This window comes from Lytechinus pictus, chromosome 11 (assembly GCF_037042905.1).
Source record: "Lytechinus pictus isolate F3 Inbred chromosome 11, Lp3.0, whole genome shotgun sequence".
NCBI classification, from domain to species: domain Eukaryota; kingdom Metazoa; phylum Echinodermata; class Echinoidea; order Temnopleuroida; family Toxopneustidae; genus Lytechinus; species Lytechinus pictus.
In genome coordinates this window covers 11,056,870-11,075,453 of record NC_087255.1, presented here as the reverse complement: position 1 = coordinate 11,075,453, position 18,584 = coordinate 11,056,870, and the positions used below count along the sequence as shown (strand labels likewise).

Here is an 18,584-nt window from a genome sequence, read left to right as displayed (position 1 = left end):
ATAAAAATACATCGTAAGGACTATGCGTTCTTTCCTTCCTCAGCCCACCCCCTCCTCCACTCTGCACTTGCACTCTTACATTGATATGTTATTGATAAATGTGATTTTTAATTGTTTTCCGGGGTTGCAACAAGGTCATGCAACCTTTTTCAATCATTATATTGTAGAAAATACAACCTTATTCATATTTGTTAATCATGTTAAATATTTTGTTTTGTACTATGTATTTTCTTTGTTATTTTGTATATGAAAAGTTGCAAAAACAATAAATAAGATGAAAATGAAAAACAAATGTGTGTGGGGGTGGGTGTGCGAGAGTGGATGTGTGCATGCGAGGATTTGTAGGTGAGGGTGTGTATGAGAGTTACATAGAACTCGCACATCCACCCTTACACCCTTCCACACACCTCACACGTGCACACTAAACCACACACACAACTCACCCTCCCTCACGCACAAACAGAAACAGCAAACTTTGTACACTAATGTCGAAACTCCCTTTGGAACTCGATTTGTTGTTCGCAGCATCATTCACAGAGATCATTTAGTTTAATGGGCGTGATGATTTCTCGCTTTAGTGTAATAAGAGAGATCGATGTGACGCACTCCCTCCGGCATCAGTCACGTGACGTGTAATAGCCAATAACGGCGAGGCGTATGCATCTCTTAACCAATCACAAAAGCGCCATGAAATTAGACTCATTCCCACCTCGCGTACTTAAAAGCATTCCCTTTTCAGACAAATAGGAGCAGTCGGGAGTGCTTCTCCTTGCCGTAAATCTAAATTCTCATGCCGTCGCCCCGATGTTGAAGAAAGATAAAGTCTTTCTTGGAATGCTGGGCTAAAGCTGCTCTGTAGATCTGACCAAGATGCATATGTCACTGCAGATTCTGATCTTAGTTACTCTGTCAACAGGTATTTACTTTTGATTATTATTTTTTTTTCAAATTAGAAAATAAAGGTTTAAATTGATTTCGAGAATTTGGTATCATTCATTATATACATACATATATATATATATATATATATATACATATATATATATATATATATATATATATATATATATATATATATATGAAGCTCAATCAATTTTGGTATATTATTTCATGGAAAATTCTATTTGTAAACTTACCGAAATTTTTATTTTAATTTAAGTTGCTGTACTTTATGTTACAAGGCCTAGTTTATGCGTCAAGTGTGAAAAAAAATGTCTCGCCAAAATACTAAATTCTTCGGGATGACATCAATCGTGCAAATATGCAATATGATTTTAATTAATAATTTTTGTGATAAGTTGATCAATTTCTAAGATGAAGGCTTTCTTAAACCCACTTGGTATTGCCCGAAACAACTCTAGACTTTTTTTGAAAATTCTCGAAATTGAGGGGGCAAAGCGACCGGGCTTGTCATTGGGGCGCTTTTGCATTTTTTGAAGTGAAATTGAAGGATTACGTGCATACTTTTGGTGAATTTTTCGTGAAAATTGTAAGTTTTCTAAATTTCTTGGGGGGCCTCCCCCTGCTGCGTACGGCCATGTACACTTTTGTTTATAATAACAACATCTATGATAACAAAGTAATAATGATAATGCTATTTTATCAGAACAGGGATACCAAGAAGAAGAAAGAGGAACAAAAAGAAAATAAAAAAGAAAAGGTGAAGAAAATGACTGCATTATTCCAATAATTTCTTTCTACAGAGATACAAAATATTTTGCATTAATATCTTCTTAGAGAATTCCCATTCTGGTATGGCTCCTTTATACGGTTTGTCAAAAATCATTTTGTCTATTTTTTTTTCATTTAAAGCTGAAATGAATTATATTCGATATCTGCATTAATGCAAACATTGAATTATAAAAACTAATTAACTTAATCATGGCATGGCAGTGTGGATACTTGAACATTAAATCAATACGATGAATTCCTAAATATGCACGCTGGAAAGATGGAATAAACATTCGCTGCGTAAGAATTTTTTTTATCATTTTTGACATTTTTGGACTTTAAGCGTTCATTGGAAATTATATGGAAGAAAAGCAAAATACTCCATATATACGATCAAAACATCTGCTGAAGAAAAGAGGATGGGGGGATCCTAGCTACACAAGAAGATATTACACTCACCAAAATCCAGACCGGGATTACAGGGTTTATATTTTGCTTTAAGAAATAATCAGAAAAAAGAGACAAAAGCAATACATCAAATGCATTTTAGGAGAGAACAGAAAGTAATCAGTGTATTAATAACTCCGAATGAATATGTGAAAAAGTCTAAGCTAGAGGATATAGAAGATTATATTGTAATTGGAGTTTTGCTGGTTGCCAGTCATTTTCCAGTCTACATATAGGCTTTATTAATACATAACTTTGCCTATAATCTGGATTAAAAAATATGACGTCTGTGATAATAGGTTTTAGGTTCATCATTACACACCGGAAAATAAAAAAGGATTGCTTGATATATTAATAAGTACGGTTTGCTTTTGTCTTCTAATAATTTTACATTGTCTATGTGAATAAAAAATAATAATAATACCATGCAGCGCGTGGGTTAAAATTCCAGTGCTCTTGTTATATAAAATGTCTGGCTAGCCATTTTACAATTTTAAAACTTATTCCCATTTCAGAATATTAAGAAATATATACCAAGATAGATTATCATTCTTTATTGCACGATTCAAGCACCAACGTGTTGCCTGATTTTTTTTATTTCGAGAGTCGAATAAATGCCGAAAATTAATTGATTAAGAGAATGAAACCAATGTACACATTTTATGGTATCAATTTCTGATTGAACAAAAATAATTTGTTAACTGTACCCATTCATTTCTTGACATAAAAAAGGCTTAAATTTGTGATAACAATAATCGAATATTTGATGCTAAAATACTGTTTTCCGGAAAATAATGCAGACATTCGTTTGATGTCGAGCATTAAATCTAACTTTTGCAGAAAAAGTACGACTAATTTCTTACTTCATTGTTGAATTCATGAAATACGTTCGAGATATCAAGAATTGAATTTCAAGCACAAAAGGGGTGCTAGAATTTCCTTTTCATTTTGAGTGTCAACCTATTGGAGAATATCATTCAGACTTCAAGAATTCTTATTTCAAGCAATAAAATAATAATGGGACCTTGCTTACAAGCACTGTGCTTATTAAGGGTATCCCTCCATTTTTAAACAATATGTATTTGTATTTCATGTCAGATTTTTATGTATACCTATTTTTAAAGATGGTAAATAGATTGAAATTGAAACTTTTTTTAATTTTAATTGTTGAATTATTGAAGAAATTAAACTTATATTGAGCATTAAACTAGCGCCGAAATTCATTCTGATTCCGAAAATAATCAAAGTACAGCAGGAATTAAGTCTGATTTTGAGCCTGTTGAATTAATGCAGAATATCACTGTGATTTCAAGAATTCAATTTCGATCGTTAAACTAATCTAGAAATCCATTTTATTATCAAGAATTGAATTATGAGCATGAAAGTAATGTAGAAAATCATTCTTTATTATCAAGAATTCGATTTCGAGAGTTGAACTAAGGCAGAAAGTAATAGATATTTATCTTAATCATTGATTTTTTTCTGATATTAATAATCTAGATTTTGAGAGTTAAATTAACGAGAAAAAAACTCTTTTGATTCCGAGCATTAAACTTTTGCAGAAATTCATGGGATTTCAAAAGTTATACTTAGGTGAAATTCATGTGAAACTTGCGTCAAAATATTTAACGCTAATGATGCAGTATAATTTACAGCGGAGGAAGGATGCAACAGAAAAAAAAAGAAGAAAAAAAAGAAAAAAAAAGTAGTAGTAGTAGTAGTAGTAGTAGTAGTAGAAGTAGTAGTAGTAGAAGAACAAGAATAAGTAGTAGTAGTAGCAGAAGAAGAAGAAGAAGAAAAAGAAGAAGAAGAAGGAGAAGGAGAAGGAGGAGAAGAAGAAGAAGTAGAAGAAGGAGAAGAAGGATAAGAAAAAGAAGAAGAATAAGAAGAAGTAGTAGTAGTAGTAAAAGAAGATTTCTAGCATTACTAATACAAAGAATGATTTATGGCTTTTCCGAGTTTAACGTATTCTTTTGCATGAATTAAATTCTGCATACCTATGTTTTGTAATATATCATTTATTTGGATAATATGTCATTCGGAAGAAAAATAAATGTCTAACTGAATTAATATGGTGACGATTTGAATACCTTGTGTCGTTTTGACAAATTTGCTATTTTATAAGTGGTGAAATAGAACTTATTTAAGAACTATATTAATTCTAAGAGTCTAAAAAAAAAAGAATGATAATACAATATCCAATATCAGCTTACCCTGAATCAGGTGCGGATCCAACTCCGGGCTGGTGTTAAATCAACACCGGAGTTTTTGCAGTGTACTGGAAAATAAGAGATGTTGTTATTTTCTTAATAATATGTCAAAATCTATCACAAAATTAGATTTTCATTTTAATATAGTCAAAAATTTTGCTCCTCGCTCGGGAATATTAAGAAATGTTGTCACATTATATTGTGCCCCTCAACTTTTTATTGCTCATAACGCTGCTGTTCAAACTGAAGTAGGGTTTGTAAAAAAAAAAAGGAAAGGAAAATGATAAGATATGTCGCTATTTTCTAAATATTGTGTTAAAATCTATCACAAAATTAGATTTTCATTTTGAAACAGTCACAAATTTGCCCCTCGCTTTTTTTTGCTCGTAACGCTGCTGTCCAAATTAAAGTAGGGTTTGGAAAAAAAACCGTAACAGCTTTGTTCGGTCTAGAAACGGTTATTCCAGTATAAATGTAGCTTTAAAGATTTAGAGATATCGATACTACTCGCTTCTACGAAATTGAAGAGCTTCTCCGTCACGTAGAAAATTGTGAATAAATCAAAGAAATGTAGGCCTAATCATTTTGGGGGGATTACAGAATTATCTCTCGTGGATTTACAAGCAAAGATTTCCCTCTCGTAGCAATGTCATTTCAATGTTGGATACAAAATAAAATATTTCCATCACAACTGCATGGAAATACCTAAGCTGATCATCTATATCCTGCTACTCATTACCCGGGCATTATTTATTTATCTATTTATTTATTTATTCATGCATGTTCACAATGTACAATGTAAAAGAATACACAGATAATATATAAATATATATATATGAAACACAAGTAAATAGCTTTCTTTAACATCAGGGGCTTATATATGGTGCATGTAACATTTCTGAAGAAAATCCTTTCCATAACCAGATATTCCAAAATTCAATACTTACATATCTTTTTTTTAATATTAATACACACTTAAATGCAAATCAGTAGAATTCATATGGTTTGCGTTGACATTTGCTTGGATTAAACTGAAATCTGTCCTTGAAACCTTGAAATGCCAACGCGCTGTAAAAGGCTGCGAGGCTAAAGCCAGGGTAATAATATCCAATTAAGCGCATAGGGACGCATTTGGCAGTGATATGCGCTATATAAGCATGTTGGTATTATTATTATTATTATCTGTCCGTCGATGACATTATTCAAGAACCTACACTGCAAAAACTCCGGGCTGGTGTTAAATCAACACCGGAGTTTTTGCAGTGTACTGCAAAAACGCCGGTGTTAATCTAACACCAGCGTGGTATCTATATCGGAAAACCACAGGTGATGAAACAACACCGGTGTGGCGTTAGGCTAACACCAGATAGGCATTTAAGCAACACCAATTAGTGTTAAAACAACATCGGTTTGATTCTAAACTGGTGTTTCAACACCTCTCTGGTGTTTTCCGATATAGAGTTTGGGCGTAACGACAACTAAAATAGGCGTAGTGGTCACGCAGTGGCCACGCAGCTGACATGGGCGGAGATGCTGCTATATACGTTCTTAGCTAGTCCACTATGTCTTTGATAAACGTCGATGGACCTCTTAGTAGGTGCTAAGAAGGTTCTCACTGCGTCATCACTCGCACTTTTCAGACGACGCTCATACGTGGACTGTGGATTTGTTTAAAGTCCACACTGCAAAAACTCAGGTGTTGATTTAACACCAGCCCGGAATCTATATATGTCCAAACCAGAGAAGTGTTAAACAACACCAGTTTCGTTTTGGTCTAACACCAGATAGGTGTTTATACAACATCAATTAGTATTAAAACAGCATCGCTTTGATTCCAAACTGGTGTTATTTCAAAACTTCTCTGGTGTGGACATATATAGATTCCGGGCTGGTGTTAAATCAACACCGGAGATTTTGCAGTGCACGTGGTGGAAAGTGTGTCTCCAGATATCATCGACTGAGACTCTGTCACAGCAATGACAAGTCTCCTTGGGCTCTGAAGTACTACTAGCAGTTCTATCTGCATCATGACACTTCGGACTTTCCGCATTTACTTCGGGTAAACTCTCTACAACGCAGCAATTCCTTTAAAAATGCAAGTCAACCCACAATCTGACAATGGAGAGCTGAGAAAGTCGAAAGTTGTTGAACCGGGACAGTATCGGGGACAACACCGGAATCTCTTGAGTCTGGACAACAACATATTTGCAATTGTTCGTCTGGTGCAAATCTTTGGATGATCTGCTGTCCCAGTCCACCAACTTTTGACAAAGCCTCTCGGCTCTCCATTGTGATTTTAATTGCATTTTCAAAGGAGTCGATGCGTTGTAGAGAGTTTCCCCGTAGTAGATGCGAAAACTACCTACTTTTTCGTTGACGCAGCGAGAGTTGCATAGGCGTAGGGGGCGTGGCATTGGTTTAACGGGGGTATAAGCCAGTTATCCTTTTCTTTACAGGTGTCATGGGGAACCGGGATGTAGAGGAGCTGAAGTATGTGACCACTCTGGTATCACCTAACTTTCCAGACCCATACCCTTACGATAGCAGCCAAGAATACATCGTTGAAACTTCACCGGAAGACAAGGTATGCCTAAACATGCTAAATGAGAGTATTTTTTTTGTCACAGACGGGCTTGTTGATCAAATCCCAAATCTTTAAGGCCTGTAAAAGATTGAGTGACAAATTACTGAAGAACCATTATCATTTCAAGATAAAGGTCTGATATAATTTTGTGTGCGGAGAAGTACATAGTACGTACAGGCGTTTGGCAAGACGACCTGAACAAAAGACCATTTTTTTTCTCATTTGAAAAATAAGGATTCTTTGCATGTAGATCGTTCCCGATCGTGCTTTTTGATACGTACTGATATTTCGTATACTCTCTGTTATTTTTTTCTTCCTCTTTTTCTTTCCCCATTTTTTTTTATACCTGAGAAAACTTAGAGACGATCGCCCCACCCTAACCCTTGCTTTTTTTTTATTCACATTTTGTGATTCCACCTTTGAAAAATCGATGAAACACCCTTGCAATAGATATAATAATTGATCATGAAATTGGTCATGAATTAACCAAAGAATTGGTCATGAAATAACCAAAATATGCTTACATTTTGATATACGTGCATTAGATGATAAGCGTCCTGTTCTATTCGCTCGAGATCGAACGATTTTGGGACCTGCTGAGTTTCACACACACTTCGCACCAAGACAACACTGTGACGTCATATCGACTTGGCACGAATGAAGTGACATCACTGTCCCTTGTGAGTGGCCATCTCGCAGTTCGGTTTTGCAGCGACCGGGCTATGGATCTGAAAGGCTTCGCTTTGAACATATTCACAGCGGATAACCGTAAGAGAGAACTGGATATTTGTAATCTTTTATCACTTATAAATTTGTAAACCAGATTTCATTTATTTCCATCCCGGGGGCCGTTTCATAAAGCTGTTCATAAATTAACAGCGACTCTAAGAACGACTGGTGAACATTTCTTACGTGCTAAATAATCACCAATGAAAATCAATGGTGAATAATCGGGAATATTATTTACCGAAGAAAGGGTCACCAGTCGTTCTTTAAGTCGCTCTTAACTTACGAACAGCTTTATGAAACACCCACCCGTTGTGTCTCATATCTAAGAGTGCATATACTGATTTGTTCGTAAACTGTTAAATTTCGTTTCTCCATATCAAAAGGTTAGTCTCTCCATAGAATTCAGTATTCTGTAACATTAAATCTTCTGTCGGAAACTGAAACGTCTAGGCCTATAGTAATAATAAGGTATTAAATTGATAATAAACACCAAACAATATTGTTATTTATATCGTGCACTATATACCCATTATCACCAATTGATAAATCGAAAATTGAGACTTTGCTATAGTATTATTATTATTTGTTTTGGCGTCACCTGTGCCTGGGAGGCGAAAAGCGAACTGAATCACTATGACCCTTAGGTCTCTCCTCCCGATATAACTGATTGGGGGGAATGCAGGTGGACCACTACACCGGGGTTTCCCCCTACTCTTATACTCTTATACGAAGTATGGCAAAGTTTGTCAACTAAATTTATTACAAGATAACGAAGTGACACGGGGAACGCTGATATTTGCTACAATTAAATGTTAACAAGAAGGTCTGATGAATATTGTATTAAAAAAATGGATCATGTGTGATAAATCATATGTGATATGACGATAAAACATCATCATCAATACACACAATAGCGGGCCGAGAGGAAATCCCTGAAGAACACCATATGTCAAATTTTGATACCCAGAATCAACAACACCTTTCATCGAAACATATTATTTCCTGCCAGCTAGGCAGCTCCTGAACCAATACAGTACAATGACACGATTATGCGATGTTTCAACTTACCTCATAATAAGAATGTGAAAATAAGTAATGGCAAGCTTACTATGGAGATTTAATAGATATATTTTGTTTAAAAATGCTACAGAATTCCAAGGTATCAGTTCAGTAATTGAGAAAGAATTTCTTTCTTCTCAAAGATATCAATTTTTGATTTTCTAATTTGGATTTGAATATCATATATATATATATATATATATATATATATATATATATATATATATATATATATATATATATATAATATTAAAGTTTTTATACTCGACGGGAAGATCTGCTAGAATTGGTAAGAAATTGGGAAGGTACTTCCTCTTTTAATCGATTATGCATAGATTTTTAGAATTTTAGACTTAATCGACTTTCAATATTTCACTAGTTGATAGATTCAATAATAAAACAAAATGATCATATCTTTCCTTTTTTCAGTCATTGTCACGAACACAACTGATGACTTCATCTGTGCATCTGGAACCCAGAGCATTTCCCAAAACTCCCATTGTGACATGATTGTTGACTGTCATGATTTCTCAGACGAAGATAACTGTGGAGGTAGGTCTTTTTGACGTCAACTGATTTATTGTAATGTGTATGCTAATTTCTTATATATTGTATTTTATTCTAATCTAGATTATGTATGATTATTCATTCTATATATTTTTAAATATAAAATTATGTATGTTATGTATTTTTAGATATAAGAAACCAAGTATTGTCTTTTAGATCCTGTAAACTATTAGGTTACAGTAGATATCTTCGATCTAATGTATTTCAAAGCAAAGCGCATAAGGATCAAGTTATATTATAAGTAATAATACTTTTCATTCTTATTGTATATGATCATCCACTCCAGTTGTGCACAGTAGTGTTTAAAACCAAACCACTGGTGTTTACAGAACAAGCATTTAACATCAGTGTTAGATCCATTTTTGTTAGTTCAACACCCATTGGTGGTCAATACATCATGGTTGTTAGTTTGACACTATTGGATGAAAATTCTATGGTGTTTTTTTAACGCATGATGGCCTTCACAAAAAACGGCTGATGTTTTTAACATCATATTTCTTGTAAGTGTGGCTGTGTGACAGGGAGCTAGCGTTTGATGACGATATCGTGGAGGAAGATAGCTCGAAGAACGTTACACATCAACTTTAATAGATTTTTAGATTTAGATTTAGATTTATACATTTTCCGTTCACAAAGCACAACAAAATCAAAGTAACAATACATAGTCAAATTTAAAGTACAATATCAATCGAAATAATGCATAAGAATTAGAAGGAATAAACAATGAGAACTAATGCGAACTAAAGTAACTTTGACTAATAACTATATAAAACAGAATATCGCGCATGCACATGCGAGCGCTCCAGCACTCCATCCCCCCTTTTTTCATTATAGTATTATTCTGAGAATAGTATGGTACCGTCTGCAAGCCGTTTGTCCCATATTTGTTTTTCTTCGCTTGAAAACAACTGAGTAATGTATATGTGTATTTGTATTATTGCTGTGTTACTACATTATTTATTGGCTATTTGTGTATGTATTATATACTGCAGTTTGCCCTGATGAAGCCTTTCATTGTCGTGAGAGTAATGTGTGTATCTTACCCAGACTTCAATGCGATGGATGGCCAGACTGCCCTCATGGGGATGACGAGGAGATGTGTGGTAAGTCGACTATAACGACCATGCTGTGACGTACATGATGTTGCTAGGGCTAGGGCGTGGTCACGATGGGTGGTTGTGTAAGGGCGTGTGTGTTTGAGTTTTAACAGACGTGCATCAATTATGGAAATAAACGTGGAAAAAAATATCTTCAAGCAAATTAAAATCAAATCAGACATCACTATTACCGTCATTGGCAACGTAGCCATCGTACAAGTCTTCGCCGGTGCCTAATTGGCTAGGCTATTTATGGACGTTCCACGGTTAAAATGAAGTCCATGACATTTTCACCAAATTTTGCAGAGAGCTACTTTAGTATCTATGTATTATGAAAATGAAAAAAATGATATAGGTTCATGTGCTTGTTTTTTTTTCTACGGGTCTTCAAACTCGCCGTATTTGAATGATATGCAATCTTGCGCAATCAAAAGAAATTATGCCTCCCTTAGACCTCACGAATTCACCAAATGAGTTTAAATCATCTTTACTCAGTGGATACCGCATCAAACTTCATCAAATTTTAAAGATATATAACAAAGTGTAGTCTTTTAATTGGTAAAACTTTATCTATTTTGAGTCAGAAGCGCCCTCATTTGGCAAGAATGGTACAAAAACTCGGAAAAAACAAATCTTGAAAGACGTGAATCTACTAAAAAAATAAAAAAAGCATTATGTAAGCTGCACTTTTTTCAAAATCCATGTCATTTTCATCAAATTCGGCTAAATTGTAGAGGAATGCATATCAAAGGTGTATGGAAGTTAAAAATATGGGGTCCATGTGCTCGTTTTTTAACTATGAGTGTCCAAAGTGAGGCGAGTTGGCATGAAAATCGCCGAAAATGCGCCCAAAACGTGCAAAAGTCTAATAATATACAGTCTAAAATGCGAATGGCTCCGTAGTTTTGCCCCCAAACATTCAAAATCCATGTCATTTTCATCATACTCTCCAGATTTGTAGAAGTAGAAGAATATATCTTGAAAACATTAAAATATTAAAAATATGGGTCCATGTCCTAGTTTTTAAACTATTGGTGTCCCAAGTGTTGCAAGTTGGCTTGAAAATCGCCTAAAAAGTGCCGAAAACATGCAAAAGTCTCTTAATACCCTCTAACATGAAAATGGTTCCATATTTCGCTCCCAAACATTCAAAATCCATGTCATTTTCATCATACTCTCTAGATTTGTAGAGGAATAAATTCTAAAGGCATTAAAAATTTAAAAGTATGGGGTCCATGTGCTCTTTTTTAAACTATCAGTATCTTAACTGTTGCGAGTTGGCTTGAAACAGTCTATAATGCGCCTAAAACGGGCAAAAGTCTAATACCGTCCAAAATGTCTAAAATGCGAATGGTTCCTTAGTCCTGCTCCCAAACATTCAAAATCCATGTCATTTTCATCATACTCTCTAGATTTGCAGGGGAATATATTCTAAAGACGTTAAAGTATTAAAGATATGGGGTCCATGTGCTCGTTATCAAACTATCAGTGTCTAAACTGTTGCGAGTTGGCTTGAAACAGCCCAAAATGCGCCAAAAACAAGTAAAAGTCTGATGATACCGTCCAAAATGTCTAAAATACGAATGGTTCCATAGTTCTGCTCCCAAACATTCAAAATCCATGTCATTTTTATCATACTCTCTAGATTTATAGAGGAATATATTCTAAAGACGTTAAAATATTAAAAATATGGGGTCCATGTGCTCGTTATCAAACTATCAGTGTCTAAACTGTTGCGAGTTGGTTTGAAACAGTCTATAATGCGCCTAAAACGGGCAAAAGTCTAATACAGTCCAAAATGTCTAAAATACGAATGGTTCCTTAGTCCTGCTCCCAAAAATTAAAAGTCCATGTCATTTTCATCATACTCTCTAGATTTGTGGAGGAATATATTCGAAAGAAGTTAAGATGTTTAAACTATGGGGTCCATGTGCTCGTTATTTAAATTATCAGTGCCCAAAGCGAGTTGGCTTGAAACAGCCCAAAATGCGCCGAAAACAAGCAAGTCTGTTAAAACCGTCTAAAATGCGAATGGTTCCGTAGTCTTGCTCCCAAACATTGAAAATCCATGTAATTTTCATCATACTTTGCACATAGTTACTTTAGTACCTGAATATTCAAAATATGCAAAAATTAACATGGGTCCATGTGCTTGATTTTTTTGTATATAGCTTCAAAATTAACCCAAAATGGATGATGTTCTTAAGAATTGCGCATCCAAAAGAATTTTGCATTTTTAGACCTCACGAGATCACAACAATGGTTTTAAAGCTCTTTTACTCAGTCAAAATCCATGAAAATTTCATCAAATCTTGCAATATGACTATTAATTATGTCCGTTAGATGGATAATCTATTTATATTGCTGTCAATTGTTTGCTCATTGAAGTCTAACAACACTTCAAATTTCAATAACAAATTTGAGAGGTAATAGAAATGCTGCACTTAATTCAAAACCCATGTCATTTTCACCAAACTTTGCATAGTTGTAGAGGACGGTATGCATAAGAGGTGCAAACATTAAAAAATATGGGTTCATGTGCTTGTTTTCAAACTATCAACACTCTTATTAGAGCAAATTTGCTTCTTAAAACACCCGAAAACGCACCAAAAGCTCGCATGTGAGGAAAAATTCCGAACCACTTTTCCATTTATTCAAACTCCGGGTCATACTTTGCAGCCCCGTTTGCAGCACTACAGAGAAACTATTTTGAAATTGTATAGGAATAAAAAGAAATGGTCCATGGAATAATTCCAGTTTATTAGCTTCATAAAATAACACATCGGATCTGCAGTTTTCAGCTCACATTACCTACAGCTGATTAATCACCAGTTCATCCATTGTGACGTCAGCGCGCAGTGTGTAAAATATGCGCAGATCATGATGCGCACAAACATAAAAGGAAAAGATTGAAGACCTTTGTGGGGGTGGGGGCTCTTATTTTTTTTTTTAGTAGGAACACGGATACATGGCCGGGAATACGAACCCTACCAACGGGTCGTGTGGTCCAGTGGTTAGAGCATTGGACTCATAATCGCAAGATTGTGAGTTCGAATCCCAACATTGTATCCACTTTGATAAAAAAAGGCCCGAGAGTAATATCTCTAAGGTCAGCCACTATGACTGATTAACCTAGACGTAAAATGTTTCCTAGGTAATTGGATATACAGTGCGTCCCACAAAAAACGAAACCGAGATTTATCGATGATTTATCATAGCTTAAACACAAATAAAATAGACTAATGACCTACCATTGTAAAGCTTAGAATCTCTTTTTTCATCTGATATTACTTAGATTATTTCTCATTCACGCATGAGTGAGCAAAAACAATTTGAAGAGGGGATACCAAAAAATCATTTGGCGGGGGGTATCTGAATTTCAAAAAGAAAATCACATGCTTAAAAAGTTTAATATCTGCTCTTTTATTTGATACCTCAATTACAGAAAATGGTCAAGAAATAACAAAGCTCTGGTTATTTGAAATAAGGCTTGAATTTAAATAATTTCATAAAATGAAGAGGTTTTACAGGCTAGCGTTCAAACTCACTCGACACTCCGTTTTGTTGACGATCAGCCATGCATTAAGCATTTTGTTAGCCATGCGATAGCTTCTGTGGGAAACCGGTGAAAACACGTTTATTTAATGAAATTATGGAAATACAAGCATTGTTTCGAGGGAACATAACTTTTTTACTTTTTGACCATTTTTTGTGATTAAGGTATCAAATAAAAGAGCAGATATTGAACTTTTTAGGCATGTGATTTTCTTTTTGAAATTCAGATACAAATGATTTTTTGGTATCCTTTCTTCAAATTGTTTTTGCTCACTCATGCGTGAATAAGGAATAATCTAAGTGATTCTAAGCTTTACATTGGTAGGTCATTTGTCTATTGTATTTGTGATTAAGTTATGATAAATCGTCGCTTAATCTCGGTTTCGTTTTTTCTGGGACGCACTGTATATCAGCTTGGCGTTTACCAGCAAAATGCTGTCCTGCCGAGTTATATGGGAGTTCCCATAAACAGAAACAAAACAGAAACAAAAGCATATCACCAAATTTCTTCACCCCTCACTTTTACAAGTTACCCCTCTTTCCCTCTACCCCTCCCCCTCTCTCTCTCCCTCCACATCCCATCTCTTTTCCCCAACCCCCTCTCCCCACACGCCCCTTTCTCTATATACCCCCCTCCGTCTCTGTCTCTCTCTTCCCCCACGTTATTTCCTTTTTTAATCTAGCAAGAATAGTTCCCTTTGGTTCGACATAGTAAAAACAAACATAACGCTGTATATAACCAATGTTGTCTGCTCTCATGAAGTTCAACTTGAATAACAATTTTATTGTCGTCATAAAACTATTTTAGTCGGTAGAGCGGGGGATAGCTCAGTCGGTAGAGCGGGGGTTTCGGATTCCGGTGACCCGGGTTCGATTCCCAAGTGGTGCGCTAGTGCCCTTTGGTAAGGCATTTATCCTCATTACCAGGTCCCTCGGAGAGGACCTTAAGCCGTTGGTCCCCTGGTTGCTTGCTCACAGGCATTCGTGCTTTCTTAGCAGTCAGGTAAAACAACCTCGGTATAACAACCTCGGTATAATAGGGTTCTTTGTTATGTCTTGTTTATTAACACTCGTCTGGAAATCCTAGATTATGTCCCATTGTTATTTTTTTAGCTTCTCAATATGTTCGTCGTTAAAGGGATGATCACACAATAAATGATAATGATATCACCATGGTTACCAGCCCACACATTACCCATGTCTCTCTTTAACGGGGAAGTTCACCCTGACAACAAGTTTAGTGTAAAAATAACAGAAAACATAATATATATAATATAACAAAATATGGGCGAAGGTTTGAGGAAAATCTATCAAAGAATAAAAAAAGTTATTATAATTGTGATTATTTGATTTGTGACGTCATATGAGAGCAACTTTCCTACATATCGTTCGGTATAAAATCAATGAACTGTCATTTTCTCAGAAAATTGAAAATAGTTTATATTGTACCTTCAGTATAACAAATATGCAAATTATAACACGACCCAAAAAAGGAAATAATAATAATTCATCACGAACCATTAAAAAATGAAATTTATGCATTTTATATTAAGGCCACCGCACACTTTACGACTGTTCGCGATTCGATTTTGGAACAAATCGTATATATCATTTGCTCATTTTCTGAAAATGTGAATGGAACATATCATTTTATTTGAGGTTAAAATTAATTGAAAGTATACTAATATAACCATTTTGAAAGATTGCAAGCCTTTATTTTGGAGTAAAGGCCAAATTATTTTCAAATCGTAGCCAATCGTACGACTGCTATGACGTCATTCGACTAGATATCAAATCTACTTTTATTCTAAGAAGGACGATAGCATAGTCACGGATTTGAACAGAGGTATTCGTATGATGATTTCGAACATTACGCAGTAAGATATTCAAAGTCTCAATATTAGCATCAAATTCTACTACGTTTTATTCCAAAATTGAGTCGCAGACCAATCGTAAGGTGTGCGATCGCCTTTACATAACATGATTATTTTGATAGGGGGTCTACATTTTACAAGCTTTGCTTTTTAGTAGGCCCCTCCACTTTTTTTATTTCATTGCTGCGTTTCAATCCTGTGTGTTATGCATTTTTTTCAGTGTTAAAATGATTTATTATAAATGTACTTTGATGATTGTGGAATATGAATATATCAATAAATAAATTATTGGGCAGCTGCTCGTTTATGACGTCACAAATAAAAAAAAACCTTGACATTCTAATAACTTTTAACAATAATCTTTAATGGATTTTCCTCAAACCTCAAACCAATACTTTTTATTATTTTTCTGCTATTTTTACAACAAAGTTTTCGAGCAGTGTGAACTTTTCCTTTCTTGAACTCGAATGGTTCCATGACATTTGCTCCGGCGACAATTACTCCGCTCTAAATCCCAAACACTCATCGAATTACCAACTTCAACCCTGGGTTAAAAACTACACCCTATCCTAAACCTAACATAAAACCCTATTGCAACCCTAACCCCACATTTCAGACGAACTTAAGCCTGGAGGCCGTTTCATAAAGCTGTTCGTGTGACTTTAAGAACGACTGGTGATCCTTTCTTGCGCGCTAAATCATCGCCAATAATGCAATGGTGTGTACCATTTACCACAAGAAAGGATCACCAGTCGTTCTTAAAGTCGCTCTTAACTTACGAACAGCTTTATGAAACACCCGCCAGGAGCAATTGTCGCAGGAGTAAATGTCGTGTCACCACGTGGATAACCTCGTTCCTACCATCCCAAACTATTTCCTAGAGCTGTTTTGTATCATATTCATGTACATTATAATAATAATAATATGGGTTTATTTACCCAGGGAAGTCGCTTCAGTTCTGAAAACTGTTCTCCCAGCGGGCCCTGCTATTATCATTACCCCGGCTTTAGCTGGGCTGCCTGTAGGCGCTCAAGCATTCAAGGAATTTCTTCCTACCGGGTACCCATTCACCTCACCTGGGTTGAGTGCAGCACAATGTGGATAGATTCCTTGCTGAAGGAAATTACACCATGGCTGGGATTCGAACCCACGACCCTCTGTTTCAAAGTCAGAAGACTAATCCACTGGGCCACAACGCTCCATAACTGGAGCATTATAAAGACTCACCTGTGTATTGTCGATAAAATGCCCATTATTTTTACTATTTAATATAATCATAATTACAAGTATAAACATCATCTGTTCCATATAGACAAATTTAATGATGATGCCGTCCCATACATTACCCACCGAGCTCATTGAATGCTGGGAGACACGACATTTGCTCTGGCGACATTTTCTCCGGTCTTTATTTCTCCGAGGGCATAGGGGTTAAAGTTAGGATTGTAATAGAGTTTTTTTGTTCAGAACAATGTAAATATATGGTTTATTTAGTTTTTGGAGGTTAGCTTTTATGTTTGGCTTAACGTGCAGATTTTCAACCGGAGCAAATGTGAGATGGAACCCTTTGAACAACCCCCTCCTTACCGTACAAACTATTTTCCTTATAATGGTTTATATCTTAATCATGCTTAAAGATCCGTCCTCATTATTGCCAATTATGCTTATCATTTTGCTCATTTTAATACGAATACCAGTAAGTGCATTATTTTGTTACCTCATATTAATAACTGTATTCTTTATTGGGCTCCAACGTCAATATTTTCCCCCATTTCCTTGTATTCTGTGTCTAGTTTGTATTCTAAATAAATGAAATTTGTTTGACACCACAATATCGACATAAAATAGTTAAATGAATAATAAGGATATTACACATAGTACAGAGGTTCATTTTTTCAACACTGTTTCTATAAAAGACTTTTAAATTCATTTTTGATGGGTTTGCATTTTATTTTGGCTTTTTTCTTCGGGGGGGGGGGCTATTGTCTTTTATTGAGGTCTATCTAGCTCTCTGTCTTTCAAGGGTGGTTTCAAAGACTCGAATTCGAGTAGATGCAATATCCTGTTATCCGGGTTGTCACTTAAATAGCGGATCCAGTCGGGTTAGACAAGAGTCGAGGGGCATACTATTTACTGTGCACAAGCAGTTCGGCCCCTGAAATTGTGTTGAATCCGACTCGACCGGCTACTCGGCATCCGCTACCGTTATATATATATATTACAATATATATGTGTCTATCTATCAACTTTTGAAATTAAAATGAAATTATCCTGAAATGTATTATTTTCACATTTTCTTACCATTCCATTTGAAGAAATGATAAAATGTCCCTCTGATTGTTCTTGTGGTGAGTCCTTCTTCTATGCCGGATGGGGACCCCGGTCACAACCCTGTAGCAAACCCGAATGGCTACCATTCTGGGTAAATTGCACTACAACCTGGAATGGAGACTACGCTAAGAGCTCTGCGGTCAAATCCACTGTCATGTGAGTCCTAATAATTATTTTTAATCAGTTCAATTTACTTTCTATTCTATCTATTAATGTCATCATCATTTTCCTCTTTTACTATAGTTATTATTACTATTATTATGATGATTATTATTGTTATTATTGTTATTATTACTATCATTATTATTATCATTATTATTAGTGTTATCATCATCACTATTATAATCATTATTATTGTTATTATTATTATTATTATCATTAATATCATTATGATTATCATCATTATTAATATTATTATTATTATTATCATTATTAGTAGTAGTATTATCATCATTATTAT

The 18,584-nt window shown here is 35.1% G+C and overlaps 1 protein-coding gene across 1 annotated transcript in view; it reads left to right on the top strand.

Moving 5' to 3' along the window:
* Positions 1-745: 745 nt before the first annotated feature.
* Positions 746-18,584, top strand: part of LOC129271769 (G-protein coupled receptor GRL101-like) — a 36,339-nt gene continuing 18,500 nt past the window's right edge. The window contains exons 1-6 of the mRNA XM_064106729.1: positions 746-916; positions 6,785-6,912; positions 7,458-7,680; positions 9,130-9,252; positions 10,260-10,370; positions 18,109-18,280. Of these exons, the coding sequence (XP_063962799.1) occupies positions 871-916; positions 6,785-6,912; positions 7,458-7,680; positions 9,130-9,252; positions 10,260-10,370; positions 18,109-18,280 (803 nt within the window). The 5' untranslated portion in view covers positions 746-870. The remainder of the gene's footprint in view (positions 917-6,784; positions 6,913-7,457; positions 7,681-9,129; positions 9,253-10,259; positions 10,371-18,108; positions 18,281-18,584) is intronic.